Genomic DNA, 21182 nt, shown 5'->3' on the forward strand with positions numbered 1-21182 from the left:
TATTAAATTAACAGAAGCCAAATTAACGCTCATCACATTTGAATTCCACCAACTGCCGGTCGTGTTTGAAAGCAAATATACATTCCGGAATCTAAAAGCCACTCGAAATGCTTTCTCCATAGGACAATTTGACGAATTTCTTCCCTTGTCAACCCTATGCTGACAACGTCTCGCAATTAGACGCTCTTTTGCGAAGATTTCTTGGTTGCCTAAATAATTCTATCAAGACAAAGTTGTTTTGCAAGGTTTCAATATCGATCAAGGGAGGAGACCCGGCCAGAGCGCTTGGCATAATGATAGTGCCAGACCCTGACAATAAATTTTAAGTTTACGCACCTTCAAACAAGGCAGCAGTTGAAGTGAAAACTTTCTTGACTGTTTTCTGTAGAGGTTAGCGATTTCTGATCAGACCTTAGGTAATGAATTTTTTCCAAGGGATAGGCGCCAGTTTCCGTTAAAAGGGACGATGGTTAGGCATATAAATCTTTTATTTATACAGCTTGCAAATTCCGAGAAATAAAAGTTGGTCGTCACGCAATAGATTTGTACCAGTGGTTTTGAGCAAAACACTGCTTCGGCGAATGGTATAAGATTAACTGAATTGGTCGTAGCTGTCGCTAAGACTACCAAGTTGGGAGTAGTGTTTGAAGAATGCAGAGGGGCAATGTTAGGTGATCATTAAGTTCACAGTGATATTTTCTGAACGGAACTATGCACTGATGCCGCACATAAAAGTAATTTAATGCTTATTTGACAGGCGTTTCAAAATGAGGGATGGAGATCTCTTCTCTTGTTGCTGAGATTTTCAAGGTTTTGCATTTTACAAATTAGAAATTAAAACCGTTGACGTCATTAGGTAGTTGAATGCTTTGCGCTTGAAACTAACCGCATACCGCTTTTTGTGTACTGCAAGATCAATCACTTGAAAAACTATCCTCTTTTATCAGTCTGCCTTTTTATTTGTAATGATGTATGGAGTAAAGCTGCCATTGGAAGAATGAGAAAATCTTCTCCACAAAACTCCCTGGGAAATAGTTATGTTGTATTAAAAATTACAGTAGTAGCAGCAGCACTCCATCAAAACTAAGACATAATCTGTTCCAATGATGTGAAACTTCGCAAACTTAATCTCCAAGAGAAACAAGCTGATATACAAACTATACCACATAGCTTACAACACTGTGCGATTGGTAACGACTGAGAGCATGATATTAAGTAAATAATTAACTGATAACAAAAAAATGGAAATGAAAATATAGACTCGGAAACTATCATTACATAGAGCACACGCGTGGGAAATTTTCTTATTTAACTTTCCCGTGGATTCTTGGTCGAACACGCTGTTCTCAAAAGTGTCGCTGGATAGAACGGTTAATCCAAATTGAACTTCAAAGATAAAAGGATGGCATGTTTTATGAAAATCCTCCGCTCTTTAGTTATCTGCATCTGAAAATAGGAAGAATTAGATTACTCACCGTCTTCGATTCTCTTTGTCTTCAAACTCATCGAACGCGATAAAACGAGAGTAAAATTACTGATGAGTCATAAAGTCAACTTCTACTCTGATTCGCTACAAAAAAGGCGAGCCAAGTGAAATGCACACAAATACACGTGAATTTCAGAATAAAATTATGACAAGCTTATGACAAGGTTAACTTTAAAATCACTTATCGAGTCTTAGCAATTAATATAGTATTAGAAAATCAAAATATGAGAAATTGAAATTACCATATGAAAATCGTTAATCGTTATTCGAGGGTTTTTGTTTTCCTTCAGCAGCACCATCGATAGGACTGCTCAGAAGTCTACGAAGCAAATGACCTCGTAGGATTAGACATTTGCGAAAGAAGGCTTGACGAAAAAACAGGGAGTCTTGCAGGCTATATCTTTGTCACGCGTATTTCGGGTGACTCCACGTTAGGAGATCTATTTGGATCTTATCAGAAGTATCCTGAAGACATCAAGACGTTGTGACAATGAAAAAGCTAGAGCTTATGACGGTCTGTGAAATAATTAGAGGAAGGAAGGCCTATACAGGCCCGTAGCAGGGGGAGGGGCATGGGGGGGGGGGGGGGGGCTTGACCTCCCCCCCCCCCAAGAATTGTTGACATTAAAAAACAATGTGCCAAAAACATTATCACCGATTGAAACATATTTGTACACTGATCAATCAGTCTTAAACTATGATGCTGTAAGAGCCTTTTCACAACATTCAATAATTTGTTTTATTTACTACTTTTCAGTTTCTTTCTCTAACAGTTTGTTTTTATATACAACGGCAACGAAGGCATTCCTGCCTTGTGAATCGGAAATAAGAACCAAAATGGATCGAAATCAACCAATCTCAAACCGTGAAAGCTGTTGAAATAAACTACTTGTTATGCCCTTAGTTTATAACAATTTAGTATTCGCGCGTTGTCCAAAGCAACACAAATATGTCCAAAATTTTCCTGCAGTCGGATTCTCACTGCCCGATTCCAAATTTAAAAAGAGAAAGAATAATTTGTCCTCGTTTGTTTACGTCCTCCTTTAAACTTAAAATTAGGAAATTTCATGTGGTAGTCCGTGAAAAAAAAAAAACGGCAAAGAAATGTACCAAAAAGTGTGACGCAGGTGCAAAGTTATTGATTTGCTTACTAAATCTACTGGTTTTTTTATGTTCTCGTTGCATCCTAAACACCCTAATCTGTCTGTTTATTGGGGTGACGGGCCGGGGAGGGGAAGAGTAGTTTTGTTTAACCATTTTGCTCGGCCCCCCTAGTTACTTTAGCCTGGCTACGGGCCTGCTATAACATTTCAAAGGAAATAATTTAGCAGTTTAGTGAGACTGGAATGAACTGGCAAAACATAGCAATTTGTTTAGGAATACCTGAGCAAACATTATTTAGAAGGATCAGTATACAGTTGATGATCTGGACCAATTAATACTCTTGACTTTACGTCGCATAGTGGGGAGTCCTATGTGAGAGGACTCCCAGTCTCAAAGAAAAGAGAATAAATGTTCATCGATTCCGAATCAGAGAGAATCTCAAAAGGATAGATGGTACTTGGAGAGAAGGTAGGAGAAGATATGCAATTTGTCGACTTACATACAAATTGTGGCTAGTCGAAATCACTTGGGGCAAATAAATTCAAACCGCAAATTAGTATCATGGAGATTCATTGTCCATGGATGCATCGATGGATACAGCAAAGCCATAGTTTATCTGTAAAATAACAAGGCAAATACTGTTTTTCAATAATTGGACCAAAGTGTTCAAGAGTTTGACCTCCCATGCAGGCTTCGAGGTAATAGAGGCATGGAAGATTTCGGCGTCAAAAAACGCATGAGCACTAACAGAAGTTTAGACAGAGGCATGTTTTTCTTGCTGATCACAGTGTTCATAATCAGCATAACCTGAGGTTGTAGTGCGTAGAAGTTAACAGAGGTAGCTCCGATTTTAAAAAAGATCTATTTCAGTTTCTTGACAATACTGGAACATTCGATTCACTTAATTACCTTCCTGGGATTTATGCGTCAAGATTCTTTAAAAACAATCCTTAAGCCGGTGGAATAACCATGACATTAAATTAGAACCAACGGTCATCAGTCACCCTTGGCACTGTGTGTATGTGGTTCAGTGAATTGCTTATACTACCCCAAGAGTAGTCAACTGTCACAAACTGGCAGGTTTACGGAATCGAGTATGATGGTCCAATCAATGATATTGATACAGGCTGTAATGCTGTCGTACCAGTTATCGTACACATACAGCTCACAGATTAGCAACCGCAGGACTCACTGCATAGAGTGGACTCGCTTTCTGCGTGATAATGTAACCAACTGGATAAATCACTTTATTGACCATGTTCAAACTGTGACAGTCACTGAAGTCTTGGTGGTTTTTATGGAAGTTGTAGTTTCATTGTATTACACAGACTGTTTTTGTAATGAAGATCATTTATTATGATGGTGATCAGATAGCAAATACAAAAGCTGCTTATAAATAGATTAAACTGACTAATATTCTAAGGTTGCTAGCCAAGCGTGTCCACCGTTACGTTGGTTGCTACATGTATTTTAAACCTTCAGAATGACAGAGCTTCCCGATTACATTTCTCAGGGATTTTTTCCTCCTTAAAAAAATGCATAAGATGGCTCTGCTCGATTTTACCTTATCCGTAGCTTCTATCGAATTGACAAGTACCCTTATCAAAACACCTTAAACTGTTTACTTTAGGTCCCTCTGTCGACTGTATGAAACAAAAACAACAAACACATTGACGCGATATTATCACACAGCTAAGTGTGAATTTCATTGCAGCGATAAAAAACGGTGTGGTTGTTTGTCTGCGTGTCATGGTCTGATCATGGTCCGCCCCTGCTTTTTAAACTACTGAGTGCTACATTGACATTTACATATCCTGGCTATAGAGATGATACCATATGCCCTTCTCAAATTTCCGAAGGGAGGTTTAATTTCTAAGGCCGGCTGGTGAAGTCATTCCACATTCCCGTTGTGGCCAGAACAATCTTGATATTTAACAGTCATTGCAAGGGCCAGACGAAAAAGGTCCTTATTTCGGGTGTTAAAAGCGAGTAGTGAGATTTATGCAAGACGTAAGCAGGCGCAAGTCCATTGAGGTATATTTCAGAAGATTTGTGGGCAAGGCCATTTGAGAGTACAATTAATTTCATGCTACTGGAGATTGCGACCCTTAATGATAGCGACCGCACCTCTTTGAAGTTTGTCTAAGTAGTCAAGATTAATCTTTCTTCTTCCATCCGAGACAGCAGAATAATAATCAAACAGGCGATTTGGAAGTATGATGCTGTCGTACAAAGTGATAAAAGCGTCTCGGCTGGAATAAAGCCAGTCCAGTGGGTAAGACCTCACGCAAGCCCCCTCTTATCACTATCGTCGTCATCATATATTATGACATTGATTACAATATCCTCTAAAAGATGCAATTTCTTTTAGTTAAACTGGATTGAAAATTAATTTTGATAAAAACGTTATACCATCTGTCAGCAGATAAAATTGTCAGTTTGTGACGTGTGGTGTACCCCCCTTACCCTCCAAGTTCCATCGTCATAGCCTTAAAGCTCTTAAAGTTGGCAAGGTTAAGTGCCGTTTGTGGTTCGGACTTTACGGGATTGCCACAATACACGGGTTTTAGTCAGTTTTATTGCTATTTCAGGAGCTTACATGACAAATCAAGAGATTTTATATCGAAAGCTTACAGTTACAAGCTTACAATTCCCTGCTATTCGAATACGATACGCAGGTAATGCTGAAAAGGGCTGTTGTTGACGTTTGAATTTGTTAATTGACTCTATCTTGCTTCACCTCCAGCTTTTGTGGCTAAAAAAGTTTTATTCTTGCTACATGAGACTAAGTCTTAATGTAGGAACAAAATATTAGGGCCGAGTTGTTCGAAGCCCGGACAATCAGCACTGAGATTCGAGTTGCTTTTCTTGTTAGTCAAGCGAGGCTTAAACTTATGTATTATATCACTTAATCAGAGTTATAATCAAGAAAATAAAAATCTTGTGTAGCTAGTTTCAACAGTTTTTACATGACACTACACTTGGGCGCCAAAGCCAGGGCACCTGCCACTTTTACCGCCACGTCCGCCACTCCATCCACAACCTTCAACGCTTTATTAAAGAATCCTGGCTTCCTTACTTCATCCTGTCTTTCTCTGTTCTGCAGTAGCTGTTGTTTCAATCCTGCAATCGTTTGCTGCATTTCGTCATTCGACCTCTGCATTTCCCCGAGACTTGCGTTAAGCCCTTGGTTTTCTTGCATGAAAGCTTTTCGATCTTCTTCAGCCCTCTTCATGCTTGCCTTCATCATGTTCTCCATTTGGTCTTGTTGAGCCTTGGTATCTGCTTCCATCTGCTCACGGAGTCTTTTCCTTTCATCTGCAAATTTTTCATGTAGCTTCTCCATCTATTTTTAAAGACCGTATTAAGACTAAGTCAGGCTTAAGTATGTTGCAATGACAGGCATTTTAAATGAATTAAGGGGCGTACTATAGCTAGTGCACTTAGAAACATCTGAGGTATAGCAACAGACCTGAATATTTACATATTGGATAAAACAAAAGAAATAAATTATTATGTTTGAAACTCGATGTAGTTTCCGTCCCCCCCCCCCCCCCCCCCTATTTAGCTACCCAGTAGCCAAGTAAGAATCTTAATATGTCGAAATTATTCAATTTCGAAAAAAAAAAATGAACAGGAAGTGAGCAAGTGTATTCTTCGCGATGTGCTGCGATGAACATTCTTTCGGCCAATTCTTTGCAGAACACCTAGTATTTTTCTCAGAAAGATGTCTGGATTTCCAATCGCGAGCTCGTTTCCTGGACAGCCCAAAAAAATGTGTTGGATTTCAAAGTAAATCCGAAAAAAATATATAGACAAGAAGACGCTGTGCGTACCTCCATCTGCCTTTCTCTGTTTTCTTGCTGGAGTCGGGCGTGCTCCTCCTAAGGAAAACAATATAGTTCCCGTATATAAAAATTTGCATGGTGTCTCTGCATTCTAGTGCATCAAAATTAAAGAAGCAGAAGCAAATTAAAGCAGAAACGCGAACAATTAACTCTTCAAAAAGGGGATATAAAAGCAGAGAGATGTGACTGTACTCTTCAAAAATGCAAAACCATGTAAAACGATTATCGAGTGAAGTAACGCTTGAGCATCTTAAGCAAAAGGAAGATGAAGAACGCTGGCAACTATTTTTGTTTGGTTTTTTGTTTTTTTCTTCTGTTATTACTGTTTGCGTACTTGATGTTTTTCTTTTGTGCGGTGTGTGTCAAGAATCACAAGTTTTATAGCGAGTAAATTGATTCAAGTTAGCGCGTTTCTTTTTTGTTTCTTGGTACTGCAAACCGTCCATACTGAAAAAAAAGTAAAACTGACCATAAGCAGTAATTAATGTCAGGGTTTTTTTTTTCTATTCATAAGAAATGATATACAGGGAGTATATTTAGTCCCGCAACCTTCAGGCTTCAGTATCAATGTTAAAAATAAAAGAAAATAAGGTTGGAAATATTTGCTTTGAACATGTTGACACTGCTTGCCATACGCGTTCCTTTCAAGCGTTTCATGTTCTGTTATAATAACACACCAAGCCACAAAAAACCGCATTCACCCTGTTGTTGCTGTGATTTTTTCTCCTTTTTTAACTCGTGAATGCGCGTAGCGCAATGAACGAGTTATAGCGATAGCTGACTGTTGACTTGGTTGGTTGGTTGGTTGGTCGGTTTTGTCGTTAACTTTCGGGCGTGCGCAGTGAATGAGTTTTAAATTCAATTAGTGGAAAAAACACGCGAACATTTATTGTTCACGGCGCATCAGGAAATTCTTATTCAATATGTAGAGAATAATTTGACGATCATTTAGTGCAAGAATGGAGATTTTTCGTTCAATCTGAGCAAAGTTACAAGTTTTTTCAGTTTTTCAGAAAGTCCGGGGTCGTAAACTCAATCAGTGAAAAAAAAAAAAACGTGAAAATTTATTTCACGACGCGTCAGAATTCTCTCATTCATTCTGTAGAGAATAATTTGACAATCATTTTAATGTAAGAATGGAGATTTTTCGTTGAATCTGAGCAAAGTTATAGGTTTTTTCGTTTTTTTCTACAAAGTGCGGTTTTTTTTAAGAATTAAAAATAATTTAATTTAGAAATAATTTAATTAAAAAATAATTTAATTTGTCAGTTTTTACGCGAAAGTGGAACGTGCCATGTCACGCATCATTGACGTCGTAAACAAAAGTATGCAAATTTCTGGTGTAATGAACACTTTAAGATCTTGTCAGCTTTCATAGAGGTTTCAAAGGGAAAAAATGTTTCATTTTCGAAATTTACAACTGGTAATTTATGGGAAAGCAAAAGGGCGCGGTCGATAAATAATTCTTATTTAGCAAGAGCTTGTCATAGTTCATTATTTTTACTTGAGGATTGCGTGGACTGAACTCCAAAGGAAAAATTTCACGCATTTATGTCGGGCATGAAATGTAATGCGATACTTTGTTGAACATATTTCCCTTTGTGAGATCGGCTTGCCCTACAGTAATTTTGTAATTTTAATTCCCAAAAAAACTTCACTTGCCCATCGGGCAAGTGATGGTCAGAATCCACTAGCCCGATCGCAAAATCCAGTAGCCCCGGACTATCGGACACGAATTTGCATGACGTAGCTGCACATGGCGTGCTTCTGTGAACTTTGAATAAAAAAACACGTGATTTTTTTTTTAATCGGCGCATCAGAATAATCTTATTCAATCTGTAGAGAATAGTTTGACAATCATTTTTATAGTACAAGAATGGTTATTTTTCGTTACATAATCGGGCAAAGATATAATTTCTTTTAGCTTTCAGGGAAGTTTCCGTAGCCGTCTAAATTTCAATTACTATGTGTCATCTGCATTCACGAGTTGGCTCACAGGAGACTTTGATTTAATATTTCTTCCGACCCTTTAAGCCATTCGAGGAGGGAAGTGAGACCAACACGTCCAAGTAATTAGATTGACAGAGACGTGTGATTGGTTTAATTTCAATCAAGTAGTATCGCATATGAAACTGACCTCAACCCCCTGTTGTTGCTGTGGTTTTTTTTCTCGTTTTTTGATATTTCTTCCGACCCTTTAAGCCATTCGAGGAGGGAAGTGAGACCAACACGTCCAAGTATTTAGAGTGAAAGAGTGGTGTGATTGGTTTAATTTCAATCAAGTGGTATCGCATATGAAACTGACCTCAAGCTTCATCTTTTCCTGCTCTTGATAGGCTCTGGCTGCAATTTCTCGAGTTAAGTTTTCGTCGAAGTCCTTCAGTTGTCGCAGGACTCCCAGATAACCCTGCATTTCTTCCATTAGTACCTAGTAGGAATCATACCACACAATAAAGTAAAAGATAAAAATAATAACGTACACTTTAAACATTGACCAACATTGCGAAAGAACTTATTAAATACCTGATGTAAAGCTAAGCCTCTTTGCCAAATAATCTCGAAAGAAAAAGAAAAGGAAAGGTTTTCTATACGTGTTCGTCTCCAGGAGACGGCCTGATCAGAAAAAAAAAATCAGGATGCGAACCTAAGACCTTCCGATTACTATTTCGGATGTTCTACCACCGAGCTACAGGAGACTCGTGGGAAATTAAGCCATTTAACTAGGTTCATGGAACAAACATCCTGCATAACTGCTATGATTTGAACGTCAGTGTGTGGAATACGCGCAATGAAATACACAGTGAGTGACGCAGGCACACTCGAAGAAAGGAAATCCCAGTGCTTGTATCAGGACTCAAACTTATCGCAAGAAAATAGAAAAAGAGTTTCAGTCACCTCATGAAAACCTTTTATTGGGGACGTAAGGGACACCAAAATGACCATTTTTGGTTATTTTTTAAATTGAAATGATCGTGTAATCAAAATAGTTGTTACCGGATGAAATTCGAAGAACACCGAGGCGCAGACATCTTTAGCTCCAAGGGCACGGACCTTGTAGTCCTCTTCAATCCCTTTGTATCCGTGTATAATGTCTTCAAACGATACCCTGGCCCCCTCCTCTCCGTGTAGCCGAGCAAGGACTGGATCCAAGTGTTGCTCTTTAAGTTGCTTTAGAAGAACAGTACAGGTCTCCCGAGTTGATTTTTCATTTTCAAAATGCCACGAAGCCAACCTTCTGTCGAACGTTGCCTGCAAATAACAAATCGATACATAAAAGGGACACCAACCCGTAATGAAAATAATGAAAGAAAGGGGAACGATTAATAAATAGCACAAACAAGGGTCAACAAGAAAGGGGGGGATCTATCGTTTATGAAATGCTTTTAAAACTCCCATCAATTTCGCTTATCTTGATTTTCGTCATCTTTTGCTTTGTTTTGTAGTTCTCGGTTGTATCTTTGTTTTGTTTGTAGCTCTCGGCCACGTTCTGGGAGGAGGAATGAATTTCTCCCTCCCCACCTCCTACTCCACGTTTGTTTATTTAGCATGGCCTAGCATGGAAATACGGTAAGCCAAAAGTTCCTTTTAAGACAGCAACCTGACCTCATGTTGCGACCCACTTTCAGCTTGACTCCGGTGAAGCTTAAGATTAGGAATCTGGTCGTATTAAGTTTGTTTGAAGAGGACCCACCATGTATGGTGTAGGATGCTTATCTCATAAAAATTACCGCGAAATTTTATTGGCTTTAAAATTTGAATTGACACAAGAAAAGTGAGGTTTGAATCTCATTGTTATTTACTGCTGATAGATCAGCCTGGGGTGGCTATGCAATAAAGACACCATGTTTTGAGGTTGAGGAAGTGGGGTGCAGGCAGAGACCACCATCTATTTTGTGGTTCGGTGGGCCCTGTTCGAGTATAGTAGTTTTGATTACTTACCTTAGTTCGTCCTTGCCAGGACGAACAGGACAGTACAAAGACTTAATTAAGCCTGCAAGCAAGCTCTTCAGTTGGGGTCTCACGCGAGACATATAACTAATTATAACATTTAGTACTCAGCACCTATACGCATAGCAAATGTATGTTAAGATACTTACCGTCAATTCCCTCAGGTACTTCTCAATTGTAATGGCAGACATTCCAAATGTCTCAGCTTCCAACCGAGTGACACCTTTCTCCAGTGCCAGTTCATGATTCTGTCGAATTTTGTCGCTATCACAAGGAAGCTGGCCCGACAGTGCTGCAGTCATGGTTGCGTCATAAATTTGGAGTGCTGCATGAGAGGCCTCCGTGCACTTTGTTACCACAAATGTCTCCCAAGCTGTTTGCACGTTAGGGATCACGCCAGGAGTGTTGATGGCTTCCACGTACAGTTGGACCAGGACAGCAAGGCCTGCAAATAAATATAATTAAGCCACTGGGTTGACAATCATATTCACAAAAACACGAAAAGTCTTGAAGTGCGATAACTGATTTGCAGGGCAGACAAAGATGATGAGTCGACGAATGACATGTCACTATAACAAAGGGTTCCATTCGAAAGCCGTAGTCTAAGCAGAAACAGTCAATGTAATAATATAAATAAATAAATGAATAAATAAATAAATAAATAAAAGTCTTTATTTCCTCACAAGATAAAAAATACATATCTCATGTCACAATTGATGTAATTATTGTCATTAACTGATTGTTTACCGTGTACTTTGTTTAAAATACCCATCACGTACAAAGACAATTCAACCGGAAAACAATAGCAACAGTTAACTTCATAGTAGACAATAGAGAGAAACAAAGACAAACAACAGACAGACAGAGAGAGAGACAAATATGCAGTCTTTCTGTCGGTAATGCTGGTAATGTCTCTGAAATGCTTTTTAAACCTGGACTAAAATGAGTACCACAAATGTACCAAAAATATGATCTTTGTCAGTATGGCGTAAAGAAGTACTATGACAACAATAAAAATACAGCATACTAATAAATCGTTTCAGTGTGATTATTAGCTACTTTACCCTTGAAAACCTGACTTATTATAGACAAAGGGGATCATGAATTATAATGAAGCCATACCTTCACCAGTTACAACTTCTCCGTCATTAAAGCTGTGCTTGGGAGCAAGCATAGATCGCAGTAATCGCTTGAATTGAACAATCCCTTCCAGAAAACGAGGATTTAACTGACTTTTGTTGCTGTTGATGTTTCTTAGCACTTCATCATCGACGGTGGGTGGAGGCAGTTTAAAGGCTTGGAATCCGGGAAAGAAACGCAAAATACTTTCAGCAACTTCCTGTGTTGGATCTCCACGTGAACTACCCTGGTCTTTAAATACCTACAAAACGCATTTAACAAAGATTGGCAAGGATTAATTGTTGAGAGATATTGGCAAAGAAAAAACAGATCGAGATGTAAAGTCATGATACTGTTACTATTACTCCTACTCAGGTAGCGTTATAAATTGTTATTGTTACTGCCAGTCACCACAGGTAGTGATTTTGTTGCTGTAACATGCTGTTCAGTCGCTGTCTCCTTCACTGTCATTGTCACTGCCATCATCAATCTCACTCTCATCAATATCACTGTGACTCGGCTGTCGCTGTCACTGCTACAATAGATGTTACAGTAAATGTTAGGGTTACCGCTACTGCTACTGCTAATGCGAAAACATACTGCGAGGGACACAATCTCCTTGCCACTACTACGTACTGCACGGCATCTTTTAATCCACATGGACAAAGAATGACTGCTTTGTAACTTTGAAGTGTTAGGATAAAATAAAGAATGCTACGCCACATAATTAAGTATCTATTTCTCTACATGCGTCCCGCATGTGTATAAGATGAATATGTTATATGATATTTTTCTGTCTTGTTGTTCTGCTTGCTCTTTCATCTCCTCTAGACAGAACGACGTGCAGGAAATTGTCTCATCCACATCTGCTATTAATGCTTTTAGATCACTCCATTCCTTTAGTGTTAGGGCGATGCCTTGTTTTGAGGGGTAAAACTTTTTTCGATCAAAACTGCTTTGGAAGAACTTTCTAAAGTGAACTTTAACTTGTCCATTCCATGTCGTAACAGAAATTTTAGTCTCGCGTTCTCCAATTTGAAACATCTTCTCTTGAAGCTTATTACTCAGTGTATAAAACGTTTAATATTAGCTGCGTTTTTATGACCCTCTGAAAACAATGGGTTACTAAATTTGAAAAATACATCATATGCTAAATAAATTACACGCTGTAGAACATTGACTTTTAAATATATGACTTACATCATATGCGAAATATGTTGTATCAGCTATTTTAAAGTTTTTGCTAACATAAACAAAATAAAAATTACATTACTTAAAACTTGAAAACCTCATTTCTAAAAATAGTATCGTTCTTTAAGTAGATGTGAGTCTAATTTTAAACTATGATGTCATTCTTAGAAATTGAGAACGTATAAAATCGCGAGAGAAATTTCATTTCACTCACCTTGAGTCAAGATGAACACTGCAGAGCTCACGATTGCCGAATGGGAAGAAATTTCTCGCAGTCATTATGTTTCAACTGAGTTCATAATGGAATTTCTTGAGGAGATTATAGAAAAATCAGACACTCAAGCACCGCTGAGTAGCAGAAGAATAAAGCACACCTGTGAACATTGTGAAAAAGAATTTACAGATAAACGTAATCTGAAACGTCATATGAAGATGCATGCAGTCAACAAAGAATTTCCGTGTAGTTTTTGCAGCAGAAAGTTCTACCGTCAAGACAAAAAAAAAATGCACGAAAAGAACTGCCGTAGACTACAAATCTCGACAGAAGACAGGGGGCGAGATATGCCTATTGAAAGGAACACTCTTAGAAAAAATATCTCATTCTTCTGCCGCAAAGTAGTAAATTGGTCAAAACTTAAGCATGTCCGAAAGCTGTGCTGTTCCTCTGTGTCTTCCAAACAACTGTAAATGGGATGAACAAACTGGCAAATACAGCAAGGATGGCGAAGATAGGAAAAGCCTCTACGTGGTCGACAAAGCACTCGAACGGCTATTAAGGAACATCAAAGGTATTTATCCATGCCTACTGCATTCCAAGCGTGACTTAGCATCCCTGGGAGTGTTTTTTAAACTAGTTAAAATCAGTAGGAAAATTTATCATCTGTCCCACTTTTACTTTACCTACATTGAAATCCACTGCCAATGGTGCGTACGTTTGGTAGAGGACACGAAAATTGTCATGAATAAATAACTGACAGATTTGTTTATATCTAAAAGTTAGACTTAGGGGCGGACCATTAGAAATCATGGGAGGGGGGAGGGATAATTTTTTTTTAGTGGATGATTTTTTTAGTCCAATTTGTCTGCTCTTTTTTCAACGTGGAAGCTCTAAACGATTTTTTTTTTTCGACAGAACCTCTTTTAATTTAGTATTAAAGGCATGCAAAGCTTCACACAGTTTTTAAACTGTGTGAATACAGAACCGCTCAAGGTGGAAGTCTCTTTGGAGTCTGGATTTTCGCGAAATTCAAGTATCGCGATTATCGAGAAAGAAATGAGCTACTAAAGGTATCGCACCTCATGACTCGAGGAACGTTTTTTTTTTTTTTCACATTTTCTTTTTGACGCACGTAAAGCCAGTCAAATGTATACTCTCGAAGACATTAAAAATAACGCGACAATGAAAATCAAACCTAAGGATACCTGTGCCCCTCCACTAAATAGTCTCGGTCTTGATTAATTAATTAATATTTAGTTCAGCGACATTCCCGAACCGACGACTGAGATCGGGGTACGAGATTAGGATCGGACCTCACTTTACAAAAATTGCTTAATAGATGACTTGAGACACAAGGCTAACCCTTCTAAAAACACTCCGTGAACGAAGTGTTGTTGAAGGGATGTTATACCGTATTGTTAAAATATCTATTCCCGCTGTAGTTTTACGAGAAAAGTTGTTGTTTCAGAAGTGAACTTGTTGGCCTCGTGAAGCAAAACAAACAAGATGCGCATACATCCTGGTTCCGTACCTTCAATAGTCCTTAGTCGTTCCAGCGCAGCATTTAACACATAAAGGCTGTACCGATCTTGATCTTCATCCTTGCTGTACTCGCCAGTCTGCTCATCCCACTTACAGTTGTTCGGAAGACACAGGGGTACCGCACAGTGTTCGGACATTTTTTGTATTCGGACTGCAATAAAATACAGCGTGCAAAGAAAGTCGTGTTCGGCCGATAGCCCGGGGCTAGTGGATTTTACGATCGGGCTAGTGAATTCTGACCATCACTTGCCTGACGGGCAAGTGAAGTTTTTTCCGGAATTAAATTAAAAAATTACTGTAAGACATACTTTTTTTAAACTTCGAGGTAGATTTATGTGAACCGAAAGCCGTTTTTCAAGCTGATCTCACAAAGGGAAATCGTTTGAAAAAAGTATCGCATTACATTTCATGCCTGACATCTAAATGGGTGAAATGTTTCCTTCATAGTCTTGTCCACGCAAGTTTCAAGCAAAAATAATTTGAAATGTGACTTACTCTTGCTAAATAAGAATTATTTCTAAGAAAGCTAGTTGTCTGTATTTATTATCCTTTATTATTCAATGAACGTACCAAAAAGGCTTTGATCCTGTGCCCCGGTAAATTCAGTTTCGTTCATGTTTTTGCATTGTCACGTGCATTTCAATAAATTCTATACGGTATGTATTAAACAGTTGATGAAAAGTTATCGATCACGTCCTATTGCTTTCCCATAAACTATCAGATGTAAAATGCAAAAATGAAACAATTTTGTTTTCTTTGAAACCTTTATCAAAGCTGTCAAGATCTAAAAGTGTTCATTTTGCCAGAAATTTGCATAATTTTGTTTACGACGGTACTGATGCGTGACATGGTACTTTCCGCTTCGCGTGAAATCTGACAGCCAAACTTTTTTTTTTTTTTCAGAAAACCAATCTACTTGATGTAATACTTTTGTATGAGAAGCAAAAATATGATGAAAGATGTCAAGTTTTATGCAAAAAGTTATGATCAGCAGCAGCTGAAGATATTTTCTGGCGGGAAATATTTTTTGGCGACAAAATGTACGATCAAGTTCTCACTGCGCTGTTGTCGGCAGCTTTCTTCGTTGTTATGTTAGTGTGTCTAGTGGGAATTCGTTTAGTTTCAAACTAGTTTTTCTCAGAAGATGTGCATAGATTAATTCCAAATTGCAAGATGTATGTTAGTCTAAGTCATCCATGTGTTGCACGTGCTGAGATTCATACATATTCATTACTTGTTTCTTCATGAGACCTTTTTCTTTTAGTTTCTGGTTCATGTATGTTCTTATGATTACAAAATGTAATGAGACTTTGAACAGCTAGGAATACAGCTTCTAGTTAATTTACATGTAGAAATTAGAGGATAACTAGTCAGTTAGATGTGCTATGTTGTGTTTAGGAAAACAATTGCAAGTTTTTTGGAACTTATCCCTGCTTGTTTCACCTTAATTCTTTACTCCATCATTTAATTACCAATTGACACTGACATTTTTAATGAGAGAAAGACAAAGGTATTCACGACCAAAATTTAGGGTTGTCTCCCATATACCGGGAACTGAAATAGTTAATCATTACTTGGTGGAATATAGTAGAAGAGAGGAACAGCGAAACAGAAGGCACAGCATTGTGGGTACAGAGGGAACGTAGGCAAAAAGGAACAGTGGGAACAGAGGAACAGGGGGTCAGTAGGATCACAGGATCAGTAGGAACACATGAACAGTAGGAACGTAGGATCAGTACAGAACGTAGGATTAATAGGAACGTAGGATCAGTACGAACACAGGATCAGTAGGAACGTAGCATCAGTAGGAACGCAGAATCAGTAGGAACATAGGATCACTAGGAACACAGGATCAGTAGGAACATAAGACCAGTACGAACACAGGATCAGTAGGAACATAAGACCAGTACAAACACAGGATCAGTAGGAACGTAGGATCAGTAGGAACGTAGTATAAGTAGGAACACAGGATCAGTAGGAACGTAGGATCACTAGGAACACAGGATCAGTAGGAACGTAGGATCAGTAGGAACACAGAATCAGTAGCAACGTAGGATCAGTAGGAACGTAGGATCAGTAGGAACGTAGTATCAGTAGGAACGTAGGATCAGTAGGAACGTAGGATCAGTAGGAACACAGGATTAATAGGAACGTAGGATAAGTAGGAACACAGGATCAATAGAGGCGTAGGATCAGTAGGAACGTAGGATAAGTACAAACACAGGATCAATAGGAACACAGGATCAGTAGGAACACAGGACCAGTACGAACGTAGGATCAGTAGAAACGTAGGATTAGTAGGAACGTAGGATCAGTAGGAACGCAGGATCAGTAGAAACGTAGGATCAGTAGAAACACAGGATCAGTAGGAATATAGGACCAGTACGAACACAGGATCAGCCATGAGAGTAGGAACGTAGGATAAGAACTAAAACAGAATCAGTAGGAACGTAGGATCAGTAGGAACACAGGATCAGTAGGAACGTAGGATCAGAAGGAACGTAGGATCAGTAGGAATACAGAATCAGTAGAAACACAGAATCGGTAGGAACGTAGGATCAGTAGGAACGGTAGGATTAGTAGGAACACAGGATCAGTAGGAACACAGGAACAGTAGAAACACAGGATCAATAGGAACGTAGGATCAGTAGGAACACAGGATCAGTAGGAACATAGGACAAGTACGAACACAGGATCAGTAGGAACGTAGGATCAGTAGGAACGTAGTATAAGTAGGAACACAGAATCAGTAGGAACGTAGGATCACTAGGAACACAGGATCAGTAGGAACGTAGGATCAGCAGGAACGTAGGATCAGTAGGAACACAGAATCAGTAGGAACGTAGGATCAGTAGGAACGTAGGATCACTAGGAACACAGGATTAATAGGAACGTAGGATCAGTAGGAACACAGGATCAGTAGAGGCATAGAATCAGTAGAAACGTAGGAACAGTACGAACACAGGATCAATAGGAACACAGGATCAGTAGGAACGCAGGACCAGTACGAACGTAGGATCAGTAGGAACGTAGGATTAGTAGGAACGTAGGATCAGTAAGAACGCAGGATCAGTAGAAACGAAGGATCAGTGGGAACACAGGATCAGTAGGAATATAGGACCAGTACGAACACAGGATCAGCTATGAGAGTAGAAACGTAGGATCAGTACGAACACAGAATCAGCAGGAACGTAGGATCATTAGGAACACAGGATCAGTAGGTACGTAGGATCAGTAGGAACGTAGGATCAGTAGGAACACAGAATCAGTAGAAACACAGAATCAGTAGGAACGTAGGATCAGTAGGAACGTAGGATCAGTAGGAACACAGGATCAGTAGGAACGGTAGGATTAGTAGGAACACAGGATCAGTAGGAACACAGGAACAGTAGAAACACAGGATCAATAGGAACGTAGGATCAGTAGGAACACAGGATCAGTAGGAACGTAGGATCAGTAGGAACACAGGATCAGTAGAAACGTAGGATCAGTAGGAACACAGGATAAGTAGGAACACAGGATCAGTAGGAACACAGGATCAGTAGGAACACAGGATTAATAAGAACGTAGGATTAGTACAAACACAGGATCAATAGGAACACAGGATCAGTAGGAACACAGGACCAGTACGAACGTAGGATCAGTAGGAACGTAGGATTAGTAGGAACGTAGGATCAGTAGGAACGCAGGATCAGTAGAAACGTAGGATCAATAGGAACACAGGATCAGGATCAGTAGGATCAGTAGGATCAGTAGGAACGTAGGATCAGCAGGAACACAGAATCAGTAGGAACGTAGGATCAGTAGGAACACAAGATCAGTAGGAACACAGGATAAGTAGGAACACAGGATCAGTAGGAACACAGGATCAGTAGGAACACAGGATTAATAGGAACGTAGGATTAGTGGGAACACAGGATCAGTAGAGGCGTAAGATCAGTAAGAACGTAGGATCAGTAGAAACGAAGGATCAGTGGGAACACAGGATCAGTAGGAATATAGGACCAGTACGAACACAGGATCAGCTATGAGAGTAGAAACGTAGGATCAGTACGAACACAGAATCAGTAGGAACGTAGGATCAGTAGGAACACAGGATCAGTAGGAACGTAGGATCAGTAGGAACGTAGGATCAGTAGGATCGTAGGATCAGTAGGAACACAGAATCAGTAGGAACACAGAATCAGTAGGAACGTAGGATCAGTAGGAACGTAGGATCAGTAGCAACACAGGATCAGTAGGAACGGTAGGATTAGTAGGAACACAGGATCAGTAGGAACACAGGAACAGTAGAAACACAGGATCAATAGGAACGTAGGATCAGTAGGAACACAGGATCAGTAGGAACGTAGGATCAGTAGGAACACAGGATCAGTAGGAACGTAGGATCAGTAGGAACACAGGATCAGTAGGAACACAGGATAAGTAGGAACACAGGATGAGTAGGAACACAGGATCAGTAGGAACACAGGATTAGTAGGAACACAGGATCAGTAGAGGCGTAGGATCAGTAAGAACGTAGGATCAGTAGGAACACAGGATCGCTAGGAACGTAGGATCAGTAGGAACACAGGATCAGTAGGAACGTAGGATCAGTAGGAACGTAGGATCAGTAGGAACGTAGGATCAGTAGGAACGTAGGATCATTAGGAACACAGGATCAGTAGGAACGTAGGATCAGTAGGAACGTAGGATCAGTAGGAACGTAGGATCAGTAGAAACACAGGATCAGTAGGAACGTAGGATCATTAGGAACACAGAATCAGTAGGAACGTAGGATCAGTAGGAACGTAGGATCAGTAGGAACGTAGGATCAGTAGGAACACAGGATCAGTAGAGGCGTAGGATCAGTAGGAACGTAGGATCAGTAGGAACACAGGATCAGTAGGAACACAGGATCAGTAGGAACACAGGATTAGTAGGAACGTAGGATCAGTAGGAACACAGGATCAGTAGGAACGTAGGATCAGTAGGAACGTAGGATTAGTAGGAACGTAGGATCAGTAGGAACGCAGGATCAGTAGGAAAATAGGACCAGTACGAACACAGGATCAGCTATGAGAGTAGAAACGTAGGATCAGTACGAACACAGAATCAGTAGGAATGTAGGATCAGTAGGAACGTAGGATCAGTAGGATCGTAGGATTAGTAGGAACACAGAATCAGTAGGAACACAGAATCAGTAGGAACGTAGGATCAGTAGGAACGTAGGATCAGTAGGAACACAGGATCAGTAGGAACGGTAGGATTAGTAGGAACACAGGAACAGTAGAAACACAGGATCAATAGGAACGTAGGATCAGTAGGAACACAGGATCAGTAGGAACGTAGGATCAGTAGGAACACAGGATCAGTAGGAACACAGGATAAGTAGGAACACAGGATCAGTAGGAACACAGGATAAGTAGGAACACAGGATCAGTAGGAACACAGGATTAATAGGAACGTAGGATTAGTACGAACACAGAATCAGTAGGAACGTAGGATCAGTAGGAACACAGGATCAGTAGGAACGTAGGATCAGTAGGAACACAGGATCAGTAGGAACGTAGGATCAGTAGGAACACAGGATCAGTAGGAACACAGGATCAGTAGGAACACAGGATCAGTAGGAACACAGGATCAGTAGGAACACAGGATCAGTAGGAACACAGGATTAATAGGAACGTAGGTTTAGTAGGAACACAGGATCAGTAGAGGCGTAGGATCAGTAGGAACGTAGGATCAGTAGGAACACAGGATCAATAGGAATGTAGGATCAGTAGGAACACAGGATCAGTAGGAACACAGGATCAGTAGGAACACAGGATCAGTAGGAACGTAGGATCAGTAGGAACACAGGGTCAGTAGGAACGTAGGATCAGAAGGAATGTAGGATCAGTAGGAACGTAGGATCAGTAGAAACACAGGATCAGTAGAAACACAGGATCAATAGGAACGTAGGATCAGAAGGAACGTAGGATCAGTAGGAACGTAGGATCAGTAGAAACACAGGATCAGTAGAAACACAGGATCAATAGGAACGTAGGATCAGTAGGAACGTAGGATCAGTAGGAACACAGGATCAGTGGGAACGTAGGATCAGTTGAAACACAGGATCAGTATGAACACAGGATCAGCAGGATGAGTAACAACGGTAGGAAGAGAAGGATCTGTAAGCAGGCAGGGACCGCCCAGAGGGAGGGGTTGAGGGCTTTTAGCCCCGTCCCCACCCCTTTTTTTCAGTAAAATGCAAATTATAACAGAGAGTTTCATAAAGTAAAATTTAGTCACTGCCTCTCTTTTATCTCTCAATTGGCTGTGCTGTTTTGTTATAATCTCCATTCGGCTTGATGCATCGTTTGTACAGCGTTGAGTTAACTGCAGTTCAGTTAAAGTCGTTAGATTTCGGGTTTATTTAAAGGTCAGATATCAGTAGTAATACCTGTACATTTAAAGATCGGATGACAAATGTTATCAGGTTTTGTACAATAGAAACAGCACTGAACAATTGAAATAAAAAGTCTCGTTTGTTTTTCAATGTATTTTTCCGTAATTATAGAAGAATAAAAATCAAAAATTTACGAGGAAGCATGCCCCGCGGCCCACAGCATGAAAAGACCAATTTCAGTTGGCGTAATGTTTGCATAAATCTGCCGTAAAGTTCCAATTGAGGAAGTTTTGCGCCACATTTACATTACGTAAATGTAAGCTTTACACTACTTTTACGCTTAAACTTAAAGTTAGA

General features: G+C 39.7%; 1 protein-coding gene across 1 annotated transcript in view; it reads right to left on the reverse strand.

The window, feature by feature from the left end:
- Nucleotides 1–5148: 5148 nt before the first annotated feature.
- LOC146484928 (guanylate-binding protein 6-like) overlaps nt 5149–21182 on the reverse strand; it is a 136955-nt gene continuing 120921 nt past the window's right edge. The window contains exons 6-11 of the mRNA XM_085103772.1: nt 11509–11767; nt 10536–10831; nt 9433–9687; nt 8744–8866; nt 6427–6474; nt 5149–5936 (exon numbers count right to left, since the gene is read on the reverse strand). Coding sequence (XP_084959898.1) covers nt 5556–5936; nt 6427–6474; nt 8744–8866; nt 9433–9687; nt 10536–10831; nt 11509–11767 — 1362 coding nt within the window. The 3' untranslated portion in view covers nt 5149–5555. The remainder of the gene's footprint in view (nt 5937–6426; nt 6475–8743; nt 8867–9432; nt 9688–10535; nt 10832–11508; nt 11768–21182) is intronic.

This window comes from Pavona decussata, unplaced genomic scaffold (assembly GCF_977016875.1).
Source record: "Pavona decussata unplaced genomic scaffold, jaPavDecu1.1 SCAFFOLD_28, whole genome shotgun sequence".
NCBI lineage: Eukaryota > Metazoa > Cnidaria > Anthozoa > Scleractinia > Agariciidae > Pavona > Pavona decussata.